The sequence below is a fragment of the Schistocerca nitens genome, chromosome 5 (assembly GCF_023898315.1).
Source record: "Schistocerca nitens isolate TAMUIC-IGC-003100 chromosome 5, iqSchNite1.1, whole genome shotgun sequence".
NCBI lineage: Eukaryota > Metazoa > Arthropoda > Insecta > Orthoptera > Acrididae > Schistocerca > Schistocerca nitens.
Window position 1 is genome coordinate 482,284,009 of NC_064618.1, and position 21,134 is coordinate 482,305,142.

The 21,134-nt window shown below is 43.5% G+C and overlaps 1 protein-coding gene across 4 annotated transcripts in view; it reads left to right on the plus strand.

Annotated features, from left to right (window-relative positions):
- Window positions 1–21,134, plus strand: part of LOC126260016 (ETS-like protein pointed) — an 840,855-nt gene that overhangs the window by 669,194 nt on the left and 150,527 nt on the right. For all 4 annotated transcript variants that reach the window (XM_049957178.1, XM_049957179.1, XM_049957181.1 and 1 more), the window contains one exon: window positions 8,602–8,718. In XM_049957178.1, coding sequence (XP_049813135.1) covers window positions 8,602–8,718 — 117 coding nt within the window. The remainder of the gene's footprint in view (window positions 1–8,601; window positions 8,719–21,134) is intronic.

Sequence of the window (21,134 nt, forward strand, 5' to 3'; positions counted from 1 at the left end):
TGTCCGCGCCTCCCTAGCGCTCCATCTCGGAGTGCTGCTACGTCTCGACTGCACTTCTGCTGCGTTCCAACTCCAACCGCTCCAGGTGCGATCTCTCTTCACAACACAACCGGGAAGTAATAACCGTCCAGCAAAGATAATACGGCAGGGAAAATATCGATACGCGCTGCTGCTGCTGCTGCTACCACTCACGGGCAGGCAAGACAGTAATTCAGTGACACCAGTAATTGAAATTTAAAATGACGTAGTGGCCGTACGGTAAAAACAAGATAATAAATAATAGATGGCATGAACATGAGCCACGCACGGCTCACCGGTATTCACCGAGCATCAGCAAAACAGTGTCAGATCAAAAGCATCCGGACACCGCTATGTAACTCGGAACTGACCACTAGTTGTCACGAGAGACGAACGTCCGCAGCTCGTGGTCTCGTGGTCGCGTGGTCGCGTTCTCTCTTCCCTAGCACGGGGTCCCGCGTTCGATTCCCGGCAGGGTCAGGGATTTTCATCGAGATGACTGGATGTTTGTGTTGTTCTCATCATTCATGAAAGTGGCGAGTTTGGATTGAGCAAAGGTTGGGAATTTGTACGGGCGCTGATACCCGCGTAGTTGAGGGCCCCACAAACCAATCATCATCACGAGAGACGAAACCGGCACTATAAAACGAGGCGGGTGTAAGGTATTGTCATCAGAGAAGCAGCAGCAGCAGAATTAATCTGCCAGGAAGACTCAGTGGCTTCGAACGTGGACTATTCATTGGATGTCACTGATTAACAAATCCATCAAGGACATGTCAATTCTTCTAAAGCTGCCCAAGTCCACCGTTGATGGTATGATTGTAAAGTGGAAAAAGCGAAAGAACAACCACAGTTAAAGAAAGGCCAGATAGACTTCGTGTAATGTAATTGAGCATTGCGGAGGGTGCAGCAGAAGGAATCTCCCGTGAGCTCCCAAGTACTGCCAGCAGTCCAGCTAGCACAATGATGGCGCATAGGGTGTTAAAGAGAGTGGAGTACAATGATCGAGCAGCTCCTCATATTTCTGTAGTCAGTGCTAAGCGACACTTGAGGTGGTGTACTGAACGAAGCAACTGGACAATGGAGGGCTCGAAATGAATGATGTGAAGTGACGAATCACCCTACATGGTGTGTCAATGTGATGGAGGGGTTTGGTTGGAGAACATTAGCTGCCATCACGTATAGTGCCAACACTGAAGGAGGCGGTTTTACGGTATGTGTGTGTGTTTTTTGTGTGTAGGGCGTGGTCCCCTTATTGCTCTAAAGAAAACGCAAAATGGCAAAGATGTAAACATCTTTAACAAGATTATGACTGCAAACGCTAGAGGAACAGTTCGGAGATGAGGATTGTATCGCCATGACAATACACACTGTATTGTGTATCCCACTGATTACAGACCGCTGCTCCAGTGCGATGCAGGTCGACAGTGGGGCGGCCGTCTTTGCTGTGACACAGGCTGTCAACTGTTGCGGTTAAAGGCGCTGCAGTCTGGAACCGCAAGACCGCTACGGTCGCAGGTTCGAATCCTGCCTCGGGCATGGATGTTTGTGATGTCCTTAGGTTAGTTAGGTTTAACTAGTTCTAAGTTCTAGGGGACTAATGACCTCAGCAGTTGAGTCCCATAGTGCTCAGAGCCATTTTGTCAACTGTTGGTCATTTTTCACAACTCCTGCCAACTGCCGAAACGGTAGTATAATGTTCTAGGAATTTTATTGCACTTTTAAGATTTTCATACGACGCTCTCGTATAATCTCTCAAAGGATGTCTCCAGATGAGACATCGATAAAAAATTATCGATACCTTTCAGTAGCCTTCAAAAATCTAATTTTTATTCTTCAGGTGAAAGTCTTTGATGAATCAAATGAAAAAAAGGTACACAGCAGTACGACAGACTAAATTATGCAACATTATTCACTCGGTTCATGCTTCACGAAGATGTTTCCGCTCAAACAACCGTGATGCTGTGACTGCTCCCTGAGAAATGTTTTATTCTTCTAACGATGCCATCAGCTCTCCTGAGACGCTTCTCACCCTACACGGATTCGCCAGCTGTTTCGGAATCCCTACTGTTAATCCGCCACCCTCAAATGCGGCATTTATCATGAATACGAAGCTGGTGGAAAGCGCCTGATGTGATTTTAAACTGTCGATTAGCTTGGCCGTGACGTCACCGCGCCGGTTATTTATACCTAGCGCGTTGCGCCGCCGCCATGTTGGAGGAGAGGAGAGTTGCGCTAGGGAGTCCCCATCGTGTGCTAGACGGCGCACGTCTAGGAGGCTGGGGGCGGCGACTTGTCCACAGTACTGGCGCTCCCAGCTACACGAATATGGCGTACTTTTGACAGTCTGGAATAAACTTGTTTCTTGCAGTACATTTAAGTACAGGGTCAAGTAAAATGGAACGGCTGAGACGTAATGATTACCGTATGTACCTGAATATTCTTCGTATTATCCACGAGGTGTGTCAAATGCACGGAGGCATCCCTTTCCCAAGTTATCGGTTACTTGTGCCTTTACGTACCATGCGGATTCCTGCTTCGCACGTGTTTTTCTAAACAGATAATTAAATGTTAGTAATTTGACGTTTCATGTCAATGTTGCGAATTTTCTTTATTGATTGTGGTGTTTCTGGTTTTTGCAACAACACTATTCTAGCTTGCGTACAGTTTCTAATGCTGTGAATGATTTTGCGGGACTACGAATTCACTGAAGGGAACTGTTATAAAGTTCTTTAAATTTGTGCTTTAAGCTTCGTATGATTTATTTTGTGACTGAAAACACGAGAGCTGTTATTTCATATCAGTATCAGAAATATCTGGTTTCAGACTCTGATAGCAAGAGGAGACACCACGTACGCGAAGGCGCGTATTTGTCCGTCAGATCAGCATTTATATTGTTGGAGAAACAGGTTTAACTGTTGCTTAACTTTATGAAGAGAAAGCAGATACCCCATTCCTGATAACGTAATGAATTATCCACTTTATATTCCTCTGCTCAGCTGAGTTGACTAAGATTAATGGATGATGTATGAACTGAAGGGAAAAGCTGCATTAACTGAATAACCGGCAACAGCGAATATTGAATACGTTTGCTGTATAGGCAGTACAGCTAAGTGTGCTCCAGTATCAAAACACTTATTTGCCGTGGATATTTATCACATCAATTTCGCAGTATTTATGTACATGTGGAGCGATGGGAAACCGGAATCAGCTGTTGGAAACTATGCAGAATTGCAGATAAGGAGCTACATTTTCAGCGCTGCCCTCTGTGGGAATATCTTCTTGTAGCAGTCTTCAGTCACAATCGATTGTTTACGGATCGAACTTTTCTAGATTGACCTGAGCCGTATATAACCGTTAAACGTCCTTAACAATACAGCAACGACAATACAAGTCAACACAAAGTGCAGTATCGTATGTTCCCAGTACCCAAACTCTTAAGACACAAACAAATTGTGCAGTAGTGGTAGGTGAGTGATTAATGTGTGACTAGAATCTCTTCATAGTAACTATCTCATGACATTGTAATGAAAAGTTAACATAGGAAAGTATCAGATAGCGCTGGAACATGCTTCCCAAGGAGCCGATCGCTGATTCCTGTCTTATGAGCCAAGTAATTGACCTTCAATGTAACTCACAGCGATGATGAAAATGTAACAGTGTTTACTAAGGAGGCCAGTCAGTTTCAAAATGCAATGAATAAAAAAGTCCTACGTGTTTTCTTAAATTTTTAAACGTCATCCGTGTTGTAGTCTGTGATGGCAGTTCACGTTTTCCGTAATGTTAATGATTGGCACAGGGTTAGATTTCCAACATTACTGATGGTAAATATAAGATCCAAGCTGTGTTTTTATGATTGTTGTGAATTCTTTGAGACCAACTGCTAATCTTTGTTGCATACGACGTTAGTTCAGTTACAGAAATAGTAAGCTTAGGTGCATCATACAAAAAAAATTTCCTTGTATGAAGGTTCTACAGATAACAGCGGACATATTTGATGTGACAACTTATTTCAATATGAAACGTATCTATGACTGACCTTGAAATGGAAAGCTGCTTGTCTGTTCACTCAAAAGATTCGTTAGGAGCTATAGTACCGACGTTTAGAACGAAGGGACGATAAAGCTGGCCCAAGAAGGCACGGTGATTGACCCAAGGGAAAAAAAGGAAACGAGGTCTGCCGGCTAGAAGATGGTTGACAGATGTCAAGGAAGCTACGCACACAAGCAGTCTTAAAGAGGGGCATTGGAAGACGAGAAACTATGAAGTTGGGAAGGGAGAAGCACCATCAGCTGTAAACTTCTAAAACTAAATAAATATACGCGCTTGTTGAGTTTAAATGCGGCTCGAAGTTCCAGTACTTTATCGTATTTTAAGGGACGTAATTTAATTTGTCTACTGGACGCCTTATTGACGTTTAGGTTACATTGCTTTGGTGTCTTATTTGTGACAGGCAAATTAAGCAGAGGGACGGAGCTAAAATTAATTTCGTGAAGAGATTCATTCTCTAAATATTTGTGTTAGAGAATTTAAAAGTGATAAAGTTTATTGTAGTAGTTGTTTACAATGCATTGTATTACTTGCTGCTGCTGTTGTTTTTGTTGTCCCAGTCGTGGTTTCCTGTGCAACCTTCTTCACATCCGCTAAACAACTGCGGCCTACATCCATTGAGCCTGCTTACCGATATCGAGCATTGGACTCCCATATGCGGTTTTTAACCCCACTCTTCCCTCCGTTACCAAACTGACGATTCGTAGATGGTCCAAGATGTGTCCTATCAACCGATCCCTTGTTTTACTCAGTTATGCCGCAAGCTTTTCTTTCCAATTTCGATTCGGTTCCTTCTCATTCGTTATTCGATGTACCCGTCTAGTCTTCAGCCTTCTTCTGTAGCGCCACATTTCAAAAGTTTCTATTTTCTTCTTGCCTGAACTGCTTATCGTCCACGTTTAACTTCCGTACAGTTCTATATTCCTGCCGGCCGGTGTGGCCGAGCGGTTCTAGGCGCTACAGTCTGGAACTGCGCGACCGCTACGGTCGCAGGTTCGATCCTGCCTCGGGCATGGATGTTTGTGATGTCCTTAAAATAGTTAGGTTTAAGTAGTTCTAAGTTATAGGGGGCTGATGACTTCAGAAGTTAAGTCCCATAGTGCTCAGAGCCATTTGAACCATTTTCTATATTCCAGACAAATAGTGTGCTTCAGAAAAGACATCTGAATACTTAGCTTTATATTAGATAAAAAAATATCTCCCTTTTTCGTATTATTGCCATTCTCCATTTTATATCCTGTCTACGTCCGCCTTTTTTGCTATCCGAATAGAAAAACAGGTGTATTACTTTCAGTGTCTCATCGAATCCAATTTCCTCAGCATCACCTGAGATTTAATTCAACTGCATTCAATTACCGTAGTCTTAATTTTGGTCCTGTTCACTTTATAGTCTGTTTTCATAGTTACCAGCAATGGATTCTAGTATCTAAAGGACTTCACTGTGGTTAGATTACTGGGCCACAGAGATGTATCTTCATCGTATCTTGTCATTCTACTAATGAGTGAGCAGCACGCAAACAACACGCTGGTCGCTGCAGGATTCACTTATCCTCGCGTGACACTTAATTGGCGTCGAGGTTGCCCACAATAACCAGCACTCACGTATAGCGTGCGGCAGAGGGCGAGCCACAGGTGGCCAGGAGAGTGAGCAAGCGGGCAAGGGGAATTTGTTTGCTGCCGAAACGTAGCGCGGGCGCCTCCTGTGTCACCGGCAATTACCCGCTGTCGCTGCCAGGATTATCCGGCGCCGCGGCCATAAAAATGCGTCTTTACTAGGCGGGTGCCAGGGGCGCGCCCCCCGTCAGCCGTGGGAAGGGAGCGGGCAGGGCCACTGGTTGGCAGGCGCCCGCCCTCCCCGCCCAAAATGCCCCGTCCGCGTGGGAAGTTTGGGCAGACGCCGGCGGTTGGCAGCGCTGGCTCGTCCAGCCAGTCGCCGCTGCCGCCGCCATGTTGCGTCCTTGGTCGAAAGCAATTTGGCTGCGCAGCGGAGCGCAACCAGCAGTCGGCCGCCCACGAATGCTAGAAACAACGGCGGGCACGTATCATCCTGCGACTTAGCCAGACAATCCTCCTTAGGGCACACTCCATCTCAAAACTGTGCTGAGACTAAGTGTCTTACGCTAAGGGACAACATACAGCTCGGTTTGTCCCCTTACGCACTTCTACAGGGTAATATACACGGAGACAACCCCAAATTTACATCCCTGTACATCGCGTATGTTGGTAGTTTCATCTGATGCCAGTAGACGTCAGAGATAGATCACCAACATTTTCTTCTGCATTTGAATGGAAAAATATTTTTCTCGAGAAATTTTTTGTGTAGTATCTTAGTAAATATGCAGAGCATATTACGTGCAGTGGTCGAAGAAAGACGAAAAAATAGTTATGCTACTCCTAAAGTTCAAATTATTTCTGGTTTCAGTTGTATAAGCCAGTAGAACGACATTTCGTGGCGCTTCAGTGGGCTATTACATAACATTACATGTAGAATATCCTCTTTACTTCGCCCACCGTCCGTACCTTGCTATGCAAATAGTAAAACTCATCTACTGCTTTTAGATTCCATTTCCTAATCGAATTCCTCTCAAAGTCACCTGCTGTAATTAGACTACACTCCATTGCCCTTGTTTTGCTTCTTTCGGTTTTCATCTTATAAGCTTTTTTCAAAACACTATCCAATCTGTTCTTTTGCAGTCTCTGACAAAATAAGAATGTCAGCGGGAAACCTGAAACATGTTACTTCTTTTCCCTCAATTCTCTGTCCAAGTTTTGCTTTGGTTTTCTTTAATGTTTGCTAAAAGTACCTTCTCCTTAATCCGAGGTATTAATATATAAATTCCGCTCTCAATTGCTGTTTACAAGGCTACGCACTGCATGTACCCAAGAGATTTTAAATCTAAATTAGTTCCACTATCCTACCAAGACGATCTGTTTTTCAGGGGTGCAGTTTAACGAGTTACTCCATTTATTCTAATATTCGCTGATTTATGTGGTTTTCGTAGTTGCGTGTCAGTTTTCCTCAATTTCCCATCAGTGCTGCTTGATGCTGAGATTGCGACGAATGTGCTCCATTCTCTGGGAGTAACCTACTATGCCCTGTTATGGTCATGGAGTTGATTTGCGAGGAAACCCAGTAAGAACTGTCTATAGCTTGTGCTGAATTCTATAGTGTAGCCGCTGTTCATTATTTTAAGACATTCATATTTCGATCATTTGTTTACAATCTGATGGGAATCAAGCATTGTCAATTTCATCCAACTTTTCAACTGTTTTAACACTTAACTAGTTTGCTTCATATCAACTTGGTTCGGTTGTTTATCTGTTTCGCTGTTTTTGAGTTGAGAAATACGTTTTTTTTCAATATTCTTGGTGAGTACCAAACGCAACACTGAATATGTTTATCTAGCGACTATTTTCCTTCTAAAAACATTCTAAGATTGTTACTTCACGTCGTTCTTTCAGTCTGAGCATTTCGACTCTTTACCTTTCGTAATTTGCGCTGCTTTGTGTATAATCCTACCATTCAAGTTCTACGGGCCTTTGAAGAGTTTTGTTGTGTGGTCGTTCTTGCTGGAAACGACGGCAGTAGTATTCTAAACGACATCCTCATCGGTATGTGAGGCGTATACTGTGACAAAGCGTAGCTCGCGATGAGTAATGTGTACGCCTGTGCGGGCTCATTTGCTGCATAAAGTATTACCTTAGCATGACACTGCAAGCGTTTGCATTATTCAGCTGCTTTCTTCCACGATGAAAATATTACATGGCCTTAAATTGAGCGTGCAGTACTTGGTAAACATTCTCTTTCAGGTATTGAGTGTGTCTCAATTTCCGGGTAAACGCAATATAATGCTCTATATTTGTATAAATATTAGACAACTCTGCGGGAAATGAGTGTAGGGTCACAACATCCGGCCAATTCTTATATGTAGACTTCCACTTGTACGTTTGGTGTTGCTTGCTGAACTTATCGACGAGACTTCTTCGTTAACTAGCCTTCGACTTAAAAATGCTCTTGGCAGTCGTTAATATTAGACTCTTCAAACAGGCGCATATTTCCGTATTTCACGTTTGTGTGTACTGTAAATGCCTTTGTATAGTTTTGAAGGAAGTACTTCATATGAGATCTTTGTTAATATTTATTATGCCTGCGTTGTAGAGGCGTCTTTGAGACCTACCGCAATCTGTCATTAAAAGTTGTCTCATTAGTTTTAGACATAATGACAGCCTGGAGAAGGATATTCCACACTGGAAGGACCAAAACATGTACTGATTAATGTAAATGACATACATTCCGAATGGAAAATATAAAGGACTAAGGCAAACTGATATTGACTATAACAAATAATTGAGTGGGGTTTCCTCTGAGCCATATCTGGTAAGTTAGGGAATTGTTACAGTATAAGAGCGCCTGTCAGACTCGTCTCCGTTTCTCTGGTGAAGTGAATTCTCAGTTTTGTACGCACAATTGGGATATTCCCACCGCAGCAGCGCGCCGTGTGACTGACCAGTTGTTTTGTTTGGTTTTTGCAGACATGCCGACTCAAGTGCCCCCCTTGACGCCGGGCACGAACAAGAAGATGACGGAGGCGCTAAAGGCGTCCTTCGCGTCCTGGGAGAAGGAGCAACTGCGCCTCAGCATCGTCAAAGGTAGGCTGCCCGCACTGCGCATGTGCTAGCGTCTGAGCCAGCGGTGGAGGCAGTACGAGACTGGAGCAGCTATAACAGTTTGGTTGCCTCCTTACAGCCTTTTTTGGTCCCCGTTATAATGAACTACTTTGCCTTTTAATTTGGTGGAATTAACCACAGTGACCGCCAGTTATACATGAAGTGCTGTTCCACTTACAGCCACATACTCACACAAACCAGCATGACACTCTCTTATATAAACAAAGACACGCAGTGAATTGCATGGCTGTTCAAAACGAGCATTTCTAGTCCTCCTCGTCTGGACAAAATTTTGTCACATTGCCCGCAGTTCATATCAATTATTCATGTTGATTAATTTTGATTTATTGATTCTTGTAGAGAAATCTCACACTATTACGTCCCAACACTGGTGAGTTGCTATACAGTTTTGAAGCTCTTACACGATTAATACTACCATACTTACCGGAGGAATTGCGAATTACTGTGCACCTAATTTTGGAAAGACATGTCACAGTCAATTAGCTTGTGGCAGAAAAGGTAGAATGGTGATCATATGTCTAGAAGGTGACAGTTTAAACACTGAAATGGGGCTCATTGTGGAAAAGTGAATTTCAGCTAGTCATTAACGTTGAAAATTGTTGTATCTTGCTCCGTTGTTCACATTAAAACGTTAAATCCGTGGTGCTGTTTATGATGTAACGCCGATATTCTCAGCTAATCGCATCACAGGGACTGCAGCAGAAAAATATATATCTTTTTCAATCTGATAATCTTTCGATGGCTGGAACAGGAAGGTGCAGTGCATGGATTTGATTGACTTACGGTCGGTTTTTAGTGCTCAGCTCGTAGTCTACTGGTTAGCGTCGTTGCCTCTAGACCGCGCTATTCTGGGCTCGATTCCCAGTCGGCTCGCAGATTTTTTTCGCTCAGGGACCAAATGTTTGTGTTGTCCTAATCATCATCACTGACATGCAAACTTCCGATGTTGGGTCAAATTGAAATATTTGCACCAGGTAGCCCAACAACGCAGGCATGGACCATTTCATTTTTGCTATGTTTTAACTAGACAGAGATATGATTCGTCGATATCAAACAACTTTTCTGTTGAATTCAAAAGAACTATGTGTGTCGGTGACTCAGCATTAAAGTGCCAGACTAACAATTCAAAGACCGAACGAGATGTTACGTCTGGGAGGACGGCGGTTCAAATTGTCCACTGGTCAACCAGGTGAAGATTTTCCGTGTTCCTCCCTAATTTCGTAAAAGACATAGCAGAGTTCCTTTCCCATCCTTTGCATCCGAGCTTTTGATCCGTTCCTAGTGACCTCGTTATCGAAGCGACGTTAAATCCTAATATTCCTTCCTTCTTTCCTTCAACTGAAACTGTCAGATCAGATTCTTATCCAGACTAGGGATCGAACCCTCTATCATGTACCGTGTCTTCCACCTCTGACAGTGATTTGTTATTTTGTAAAATACAAAGTTGGGCCGTGATTTCGGGTCCATGTTAAAATATAGCTGCCGGCCGCTGTGACCGTGCGCTTCTAGGCGCTTCAGTCTGGAAGGGCGCGACCGCTACGGTCACAGATTCGGGCTTGTATGTTTGTGATGTCCTTAGGTTAGTTAGGTTTAAGTAGTTCTAAGTTCTAGGGGGACTGATGACCTCAGATGTTAAGTCCCATAGTGCTCAGAGCCATTTGAACCATTTTAAAATATAGCTCCTCCTATAACTGGCTGAGTCAGTTAGTTCGAAGGCCAGAGGAAAGCAATACACTGTCTGATCAGAAGTATGCGGTCATTAGTTGACATTAATATGGGGTGCGTCCACCCTTCGCTTTTAGGATGGGTTACACTCTGCTGAGGAAACTTTGGGTGAGGTGTCTGGAAGCCTGTGGAGGATGGTAGCTCACTGCTCAGTGGCGTCACTCTTCCACCGCTTCAAGCGCCGCTTAGCTTGAGTGTCGCTTTTGAGGAGCTGCTCGACCATTGCGCCCCCACGCGCAGTCATTGTTCTAGCTAGACTGCTCGTAGTAGTTTGCAACTCACCAGGTATCCTTCCGCTAGTTTCATTCGATATTTTACAACCACCCTCCGCAACGTTCGACGGTCCCTGTCCGTCAGTACCTGAAATCTCCCTGATCTTAGCTGAGCTGTCACCAACAGTGGACTTGGGCAGCTTTAGAAGGTTTGAAATGTCCGATATTGATTGTTACTCAAGTGACATTCAACGGCTAGTTCACGTTCGAAGTTACTGAGCGCTCCTGACTTATCGATTCTGCTGTTGCTGCTGCTCTACTGACAAGACAATATTCCCCCCTCCCCTCCTTTTATACTGACTGGTCCGCTTCTCGTGACATCTGGTTTCTCATTACGTAGGGATGTCTTGATACTTTTGATCAGTGTGTGTATCTGTCTTACTTCACCCCGTCATCCAATTACAAAGTAGTTGCTAACACAGAATTTATTTTTAATTTTTTTTAATTTTTTTTAATTTTCGTTGATGTATTTTCGAACATCTGATAAGAAATGTGCGATATTCATGTAAATTTCACACTCTTTGTCGAAGAAAGTGCGAAGACTTCATTGGAATCCACATTACCTTGATAACGAGAAATTCTGTTGCCCAACTCATAAACGCACGTCATTAGTTTCGAACCCTGCACCGTTACGCGTAGCTCTCTCTGTGCTACTTCCCTTCATACACTGACTATAAGTTGTACGCTAGTTTAGTTATTCGTCGGTAAACTGTCCTTGACAAGAATTATGATCCTACAAAAAGCCTACTTTGTTTACGCTCCGATGTAGATTCCGCCCAGTGATGGCCTCCCGCAGCTCGGCAGTGTTTTAGGGAAACAGGTGCATAAAGTGGCGGCAAGCGAACGTGCCCTCCTTGCGGCCAGAGCTCGCGTGCGGCAGGCGCCGTGCGCCGGGCCCGTCGCTCAGTCATTGTTGACAGGACAATACGCGGCTCCCCGGCCTCCGGCGAACACAATTACAGGAAGTGCCGCGAGTCAAAGCTGATCCCACTAGACCAGAAACACATCTCGCTGGCGCCACACTTTGCAGCTCCGAGCGGCGGATCCGCTCCGCCAGAGGCGCGACACGCTCTCTGCCGGCCCAGACGTGTGGGTGTTCAGTGGGTCCACACTGGATCAGCCCTGGCGCTTTCGGGTAGAGCTTGCGGTATTCGCTGATCGAGCTGGCAACTACCTTAGGCGAGGGCATGGCGGGCAGCTGTTTCCCCCTCCTCTTTTTTCTACTCCTCTGCTTCTAACAGAAAGAAAAGTAATCTTCACAAACCGAGCTCATGTCCTGCTACACCGCACAGGCAAAAGTCTCATTTCAGTATCATTCCATTTGCGGCAAATTTCAATTTACCCTCGATGTAGAAAAGCACGGATGCCTCCCGTTCTTGGATGTAATGGTTCTTTATAAGGAAGACGGCACCTTGAGACATAGGGTCTTTCGCAAGCCAGTAGATACGGATCTCTATCAGTGAGCGGACAGCTGTCATCATCCAGCACAGTCCATTGGTGTCCTCAGTACACTTGTACACAGAGCACGTATGATTGCTGACAAGAACCGTCTACAGGAAGAACTCTAACATATCAAGAAAGTTTTTGATGATTAGCGTTATCTATATTGAAAAACCCGGAAGGCTTTGTAGTTCAAACCAAAGATTAGTGTTATACCTCAAGAAGCTGAAGGGGAAAGATTAAAGTCTATGGCATTCGTACCATTCCTAAAACCGCATGAGCATTTACAGATTTATCTTCGTCATACGACACGGTCTCGAAAAAGTGGATGATATGCAAACTACAACAAGCAATTCCATGCAAAAAGATGACCAGATTAACCCAGAATATGCTTGGTGAAAGAATAATTACATTGCATGTTAATGAAAGATCCAGTTCTACGCGTTCTCTCAAAAAATGGCCTACCCCAGGGATCAGTCCTGGCACCAGTCCTTTTTAATATATAAGCATGAAGCATCGCCTAGATCATCAATGAAATTTACCTATGCTGATGATATGGCACTGACAACCCAATATCAAAATTGGAGGAAGGAAGTGACCAGTTATCGGAAGACTTAGAAATAATACACAAATAGTACATGGAATGCTGATTCGAACCTAATCCCCAAAAATCAGAAGTGCTTTCCATCTAAGTTGGCTCACAAAAGACTTTGTTTACTTTGGCGGAGAAAGAGTACGTCGCAACACCTGCCTCACGTACGTAGAAGTCACTCTGGACAGATCATTGACGTATAAGCAACATCTGACAAAAAGTGCTCTTCAAATGATTGAAATGGCTCTGAGCACTATGGGAATTAACATCTGAGGTCAACAGTCCCCTAGACTTACAACTGCTTAAACCTAACTAACCTAAGGACATCCCACACATCCATGCCCTAGGCAGGATTCGAACATGCGACCGAAGCAGTTGCGCGGTTCCAGACTGAAGCGCCTAGAACCGCTCGGTCACAACGGCCGGCGACAAAAAGTGCCCAGAATATAAAGTCTAGGAATAAAATTCTCAGCAAACTAGCTGGAACCTCGTGGGGAACAAAGCGCTGCGTTGGCCTTAACGTACTCAGCCGAAGAATACTGCGCTCCGGTGTGGTATAGGAGCCGTCATGCTAACAAAGTCGACGTCCAACTAAACGAAACAATGAGGATAGTAACAGACACATTGAAATCCATTCCCATTGCGTGGCTTCCGACCCGAGTCCGTATCGCTCCACCTCAACTCCGCAGAACTGCCACGGTTCAAAAGGAGCGGTTAAATGTAACCAGCCAGGAGATGTACTTTTATCTTTGTTCTTTTACTGCACTTGTTCAGACTAGGTTTATTTCATTCCCAAATGTGTACATTTTGTCTTAACAGAATCTGTTCATTTTAATTGTTATATATATTTTATGTGACATCTATGTATTTTTCGTGCACCTGCTTGGTGCTAGTCATTCTTGTTACGTAATGTTTTGTGTATTGTAATTTATTTGTGCTTCTCACAGTAAGTATAAAGTTAAGGTCATTTTTCTGCTCGTTAGTTCTGTGAAGTCGGTACTTCACATACAGCTGAAGTTTGCACGTAACATAGACGCTACATCCGCCTGCTACAGCCTGATAATTCTGCCGTGGCTGAGCACTGTATACTGTGTACAGGCAGGTTGCACAATATTGACAACGCGAACGTCCGGATTTTAACATCTGTTCCATCCTACTGGGAATGCGTTTTCAGGTCAGGTATTGAAATAAGTTTCACGAATTATTTAATTAATCTTGATCATGGTTTTAAGCTCGACAAAATTTGGAATCTGACATTCGCAGTTGTTAATTCTCATAGACTACGGACCTGACCACCCTTTCTGCCAGAAGCTGCCACAGAGGGGTCACGGTAGCATATACCTCTGCCGTCTCTGTTTTATTTTTCCCACTGTGACTTGCCCTGTCCCCAAATGCAGTTGGCTCGCTCTACTGTTGTATCAGGTGAACGCCAGCACTTTACCGTCGGTCTGTTCCGACTAGCTCCGAAAATGACTAAACGGTCTGCAGCCGAAATGTTAGCAGCAAGCAAAGTTTGGTTACGGCTGCACTCCCACAATTGTATGGATCGATACAGTATTAGTTTGAAGAAGGCTGACTAGTTGCAAGTGTAATTAGAAGCATTTGTCGTGTAATCCCAAAACTCTTTCGCTAGTCAACGCGAAACTGGGATGGGTGTGTAGCGTACAGCTAGGATGTTGGGGACCGGCTACGCTCTTCAACCAGCTCCTTAAACTGGACGGCGAATACACAACAGGAATGGAAGTAACATCGTGTGCCGACCAAAAAAGTGTAATAGGATCTCTAATAGTCTCGCAGTACGTAAACGATTCATCGGACAGTGTCAGTAGCATCGTCAGATCGTTCGCCGACCATGCCATTGTCTACGGGGAAGTAGCATACTCGTAATTGTACGATCGTAGGGAAATGCAGACATCGGGAAAACGTGACATCTTTTAAATATTTGGGAGTAGCAGTAAGAAGTGGGAACGCGAATGGAAGACTTAAGACGCGTTGCAGGATTTCTAGGAAAGTGCAGTGAATATGTTAAGGAAATACGCGTAGAAGTCGCTTCTGCGACCAGTTCAAGAGAACTGTACTAGCGTTTGGAGTCTTCATCAAGTAGGCATAACAAGCAGACACTGAACGAATTCAGAGCTGCAAACCAGTGTAGCCCATAACAATGTGTAATAAAAGTGTCTGGGGAAGTTAAATGGGTAAGAATTCAGAACTGCTAGTTAAATTTAGAGAAGCGGCATTCAAAGAAAATTGTACAACTGTTAATCTGCAACCTTCGCATATCCTATGTAGGGATAATTCCTTCTACGTAATTATGTCAAAAGAGAGAGAGAAAGGAGGCTGCGAGGGAGTGGATTAAGGTGCTTACAGAGGCATATAGGCAGGCATTTGTCCTCGGTCAAAACCGAACTGGTACAAAGTGCCCTCGGCCATACACTAAGCAGTGGCGTAAGGACTATTTATCTACATCTGAACCAAGCAATGCTCAAAAGCGCTTACCGATGAACCGTAAATCCATTTCTGCAATTTCTAGTATGCAGAACCCATAAATATCGTTTGACAGTGACTGTGTTAGAGTTTCGGCGACAAATAAAAAGCTGCTCCAATCACGGAATATATATTTTCCCTATACGCGTTCCATTTCCTATTCAACACTGCACGTTTTTCTGAAAATGAACCCATTTCTGTTGAAAAAAATTGTGTAATTGATCCGTTCGCTTTTCTGTTATCTCTTTTCCAGAAATTTTTAGTTGTGGAGATGAGTCTTGTTATACAGCATATATTTTAATAAACTTTGAATCCTGGATGACCACGTTTTGAACAGGTCGAAATTAAACTTCTATAATTGAGACATCGTACAGCCTTTTAGAGCATGGTATTTGGGGAAAAAAAAGATACTTGCAGAGCGGTCGTGTATCCGTATTTTATTTTGGAGTATCACTTCAGCTCTTGCAGCAAGAGGATGACTCCGTAACTTGTGCTTTCCCTACATTTTGTGTGTGTCTAATTGAAGATCGTTTCCTTATTGAAAACGACAGTCTTAAATAGTTATTTTCGGAAGTAAAGAAAGCGAATGATATTTGCGAACCATTTCACCTGAAGGGTTCTGGAAGACTTGAGTTGCAATTATTATTGCCAAGCACGTAGTTACAAGCTTTGTTGCAGTTCTTGAAGTCCCAGCGTAGCATAATGCGCGCTGTTTAACACACCCTACAGTTGCGAGTAATGCATCGTTTCCGGCAATCGGGGCAGTGCCAAGTGGAATTCCACGCGCTGTCGGGAAAGCTGTCCGATGCCGGACACGGCAGGGTCGGCGTTGATGCGTGGCGCTGCTTTACGGCCCGGCAATGCGGCCGAAAGTAAACTGTGCGTAATCTGCGTTTTACGACCGTTTGTGCATTGAGTAGCTCGCAGCCGCCGTGACTCAGATCAAGTGGCAGGAAGCAGCAGGTCGTTGACCCGACATCCGAGCAGGTAACCTACAACATTTAGAGCGCAGTACCTGTCTCCTAGAACCGAACTAGCCCCCACTGGACACGGGTAGTGTACGCTGTGACAGCAGCTGCAGACTTCCATATGACATCTCATAGAAAGTTCCAGGTGTTAGACTCGGTGCAGTATTTAATGAAAAATACGTTCAGGCTGCCAACGAAAGCCACTGAAGTTTGGCCGTGGCTCTGGGTGTCATGTCCAGTCCTCCTACCAAGGAAATATCCCTAGCTAGCAGTACGGGGAACCAAACCCGTGTCCCCCTGCTGGAGGTCTGTCGCTTCGACCACTGGGCTATTGAGGCGGACACTGAATTCACGTCCGCAGCTCGTTGTCGTGCGGTAGCGTTCTCGCTTCCCACGCCCGAGTTCCCGGGTTCGATTCCCGGCGGGCGGGGTCAGGGATTTTCTCTGCCTCGTGATGACTGGGTGTTGTGTGATGTCCTTAGGTTAGTTAGGTTTAAGTTGTTCTAAATTCTAGGGGACTGATGACCATAGATGTTAAGTCCCATAGTGCTCAGAGCCACTGAATTCACGGAAATACTGTTTTTTCGTTGATCACCAATATATCTTGCTCTTCACTTGATGTCTCGAATGTTACTTACCACATTGTGTTTGCTATGTACGACAATAAGCTTTGGAGAACTCAATGTCCTTTCTTAAGTTTGTCAGCGTTTAATTCTTAACAATTATGAAGATTAAGGTCTTTGTTTCCTACAAACAGTGGCGTAATTTTTTCCGGAGTTAACACATGTTAGCGGGCCGGTGTGGCTGAGCGGTTCTGGGCGCTTCAGTCTGGAACCGCGCGACCACTATGGTCGCAGGTTCGAATCCTGCCTCGGGCATGGATGTGTGTGATGTCCTTAGGATAGTTATGTTTGAGTAGTTCTAAGTTCTAGGGGACTGATGACCTCACATGTTATGAACAGCGTCTCTACACCCACTAAAATTTTGTTCTTAATTTTAATTACTTCTCGAATTAGGTTTCTTTCTTGAAATAGGCTAGAATTTACTATTTCAGACCTTACAGGCACGAGCTGTGCACAGTGAAAGTGGCAATCCAGTGGTACCCTATAATGCGAGGCTCCCATTGGTGTATCGCTGACGGAAGCAGAACTATCAAAACATAAATATAATGGACAGTCAAAAAACGAGACAGATGGGGAAAAAAAGTGAGTAAACTGTTAAATATTTCAAAAGTAATCTCCATAACTGTTCATACATCTGTCCTACTGTGAGAAGAGACTGTCGCTCCCTGCATGGGAAAATGTTCATTGTTGTCTATGAAACCATCATTGCACCTAGGTCGGAGCAAATCGACGACCACGAATGTCTTTCTTCAGGGCTCCAAAAGTATGGAAATCGCATGGGGACAGAGCGGGACTAGATGGGTACACCCACATGTTGCCAATCTTGTTTAGACTACGCTGCAGGAGTTTCACCGGAAAGCAATTGCGCATCCATATCTGGCCCTGAGTGCTAAGTATCATTCTAAATAATAGTGGATTGTATTAATTATTGTATTTGTATTAATATACCGAGCATACATTGTCAGTTCTCCAAAAAGGTGTGATTGTAGTGCGTAGCGGAAATTACTTATCTTTTTTAAGTACATTGATATGTGGGTGTCGAAATGCACAATGTAGGCATATTGGCAGTAAAATACAATGCACTAAGAGTTAGTTGTTGTATATAATTTTTACCTTCTGTTCGTTCATCAGTGGAATATTTCATAATTCATGTGCTTCTTTCTTTCATTAGAAAATAACTAAACGCACTAGTCAAGTACTATTATACTGTCAAAATTAAACAAATCATTGACAGAAAAGGGGTGATTAATACAATTTTGAGATTCTGGAACTATCTCGACAGCTATTTTCAGACCGTTTTTATTTAACAAAAAAAAAGCCATAAGACAGTTCTTAATGTCTAATCGGTCCTTCGATGACATTGTAGCAAGTCTACCTCTGTGACTTCCCAAGTACTTTACCTTTCTTTTTCCATCATTAGACGCTAACTACATGTGAGGTATAAAGATGTAGCTGAGGGGATCTCGCTGAAAATCTTTCTCAATTCTGCGATATCACTTGTCGCCTTCAACAGTTCATGTTATCTTCCACCCAAAACTATTATGAAAGGAGAAACTCTTTTTTACACTTTATTCGGACACTTCAGACTAGTTGACTAAGGAAAATATAAATTCTATATTTCGATTCCTTAACGTTTCTATTTTAGTTGAAAAGAAACACAAGCACTAGTAGAATACGACAGATAGGCTCTGAAATAAACCTTGTCGTTCACTGTTCTGTTCCAGCAGATGAATAGTATTGGTCGAGAATATTTTCGTAGCGAACTTTCAGCAGATATAAACATAACCCATTCATACCTCGTCATAGCGTGACGTAAGGTAGTAGGTACATTGCCTCACCGACTTTTGCGGATGGTAAAAAGCTGTGTGCCGTTGCAAACAGACACCTTTAATTTTCTTCAGAAGTTGAAGAGTCTGTTATCAGATTCCTGTAAATTTCGTAACGCGATATTCCTTCAAACTGCGTATGTTCTTGTGTGTTTTTAATGTCCACTCCAGATCTCAGTTGTGTTGTTACAAATAATACGGAATCTGTTCGCCGGGTAGCCGCCAGCCAAGGGGCGCTGCGACAAGGTTCGGTCTCCGGCGCGCGCCACGGCCCTGGTCTGTTCTGCAGGCAACCTATACGTTATTGGTCAAATTCAGTACGACTTTGCTGTTAGCAGTGGATGGAAGATACGAAAGATTATATCGGCACGTACGTGTGATGCGACACAGAGTTCTCCCTGACAAGGCTTTAACTGAGACCTTCATAATTGGTGTTCATCGTTACCAGACTCTGAAGATGGTAGTCGTCTTAATGCTATATTGTCGTTCGTTATTTGGCGCTGGCGACTTTCTGCTTCACGGAACTGTAGCAAATCCTATCAGGAGAAAATGTAACTGCGTTCTCTCTCTCTCTCTCTCTCTCTCTCTCTCTCTCTCTGTGTGTGTGTGTGTGTGTGTGTGTGTGTGTGAGAGAGAGAGAGAGAGAGAGAGAGAGAGAGAGAGAGAGAGAGAGAGATATGGCTGGGCTAGAGGACGGCCACGGCCACGTTTCGTGCGGCGACCGTTATGTTAGCAGCTCTAGGAGTCTGCTTCCGGTCCACTTCCTCGCGGCGCAGCACGCGCCCTCGGACACGGAATCAGCGGACGCCGCCAGCGCAGTCGCCACACGAGCACTATACTGACGGGAACGTATCGTAAACTAAGGAATCACAACATTTGCGTTGAAAAATCCACCTGTCACAGTGCTTGTATTTTGCCACCTTATCTCGCAAAAATTAAGTCACCTATTGCTTCTCACCTTCATGCTTTATTTCTTTAGTTGATCTATCCCAGAACTTTGCATAAACCTCTCTTACAAGCTTGTCCATACTGTACTTGATTGTCGGTTAGCGTCTTAATTTTCATTTAATTTATTTCTCTTTGTAACATGTCCTTTTCATTTTGTGGCTTTCTGTATAATGGATTTTCCTACAAAGATGAAAAAGTTCATCGGCTCAGTCGGCAATAAAATTCATTCATGAGGAAGTCGAACATGATTATAGTAAAAAATACAATGACCTAATTTTTAAGAAATATTGGAATGCAGTACAGTCTTGAAAATTTTTTGCCTTTATTTTATGACCGATTTCGATCTGTGAGCTTATCATCAGATGCTTCAGTTTTCCCAAACTAGTATTCAGAACACAGAACACATGTAACCAGGATGGACATCAACAAAAGATGTAAAAACATTACTATACTTTGATAAACACAAATGACCCATAGTGAAGGGTCACCGTCAGCGTACTGTCTATATCAGAGTATTATAATGTCTTTTATATTTTATGACGACGCCCATCTTGGCTTCAAGCCTTTTCGTTTTGTTTACAGGTTTAAGAAGAAAGGCGCATCTGATGATGATCTAACTGATCGAAAACGGCCGTAAAATAAAATAAAAAAATTACGGTCAAAGATTGTTTTGAATTCCAGAAGAATTTATTCAAATAAAACCTGTCTTTTTTCCATTTAAGTCTTCAATTCAGCTGCGGAGAAGTCTTCCTTTAAGCCTCAATTCTGCATTTTTATGTGAAAAGGTTTTTCCGCTTGTATATTTTCTGACCTGCGCAAAACGCCTAGATTATCCTGTGGGATTTTTGGTGGTAGTTTCCCGTTGTCCGTTCAGAAAGATTATAAAACTCTTAGATTATGAGTATTTTTGGCTGAGTTATAGGAAATTTGTAAATTGTAATCTGTTGTTTTTGAGCTGAGGCCGGATGACACACACTTTTTTTAATCATGTGGCGATATGATTTACATTCCTTTAAATATATTAGTTGACTTCATGACATCCGAAGCGCCCAATTGTTTCTTATATATCAGTACAAAGCTTTTTGTAGTTTTTCACATCTGAAGATCGCAGCTGTTGCCGAAACCATATATATATATATATATATATATATATATATATATTCTGATCAGCCAAAACATTACAATCACTGTCTGCCGCCACGCTGGTTATATGTAAGCGGAGCAGACACGGACGGGGGCTCACACTACCGAAGATATGGGCTACATATGGGGAAATCCATTGAGATAAGCTACTTTCACAAAGGGCACATTATTATTACAGGGCCTGTGAACTAGTGTCTCGAAAACGGCGAAGCTGATTGAATGTTTACGTGCTACTGTCGTGAGCATCTACGGAAAGAGGTAGAGCGACAGTGATACCACCACTAAGCGCTAAATGGTTGAACGTCCACGACTCTTCACAGTACGTGCGGTCCATAGGCTTGTCTGCTCCGTAAAGC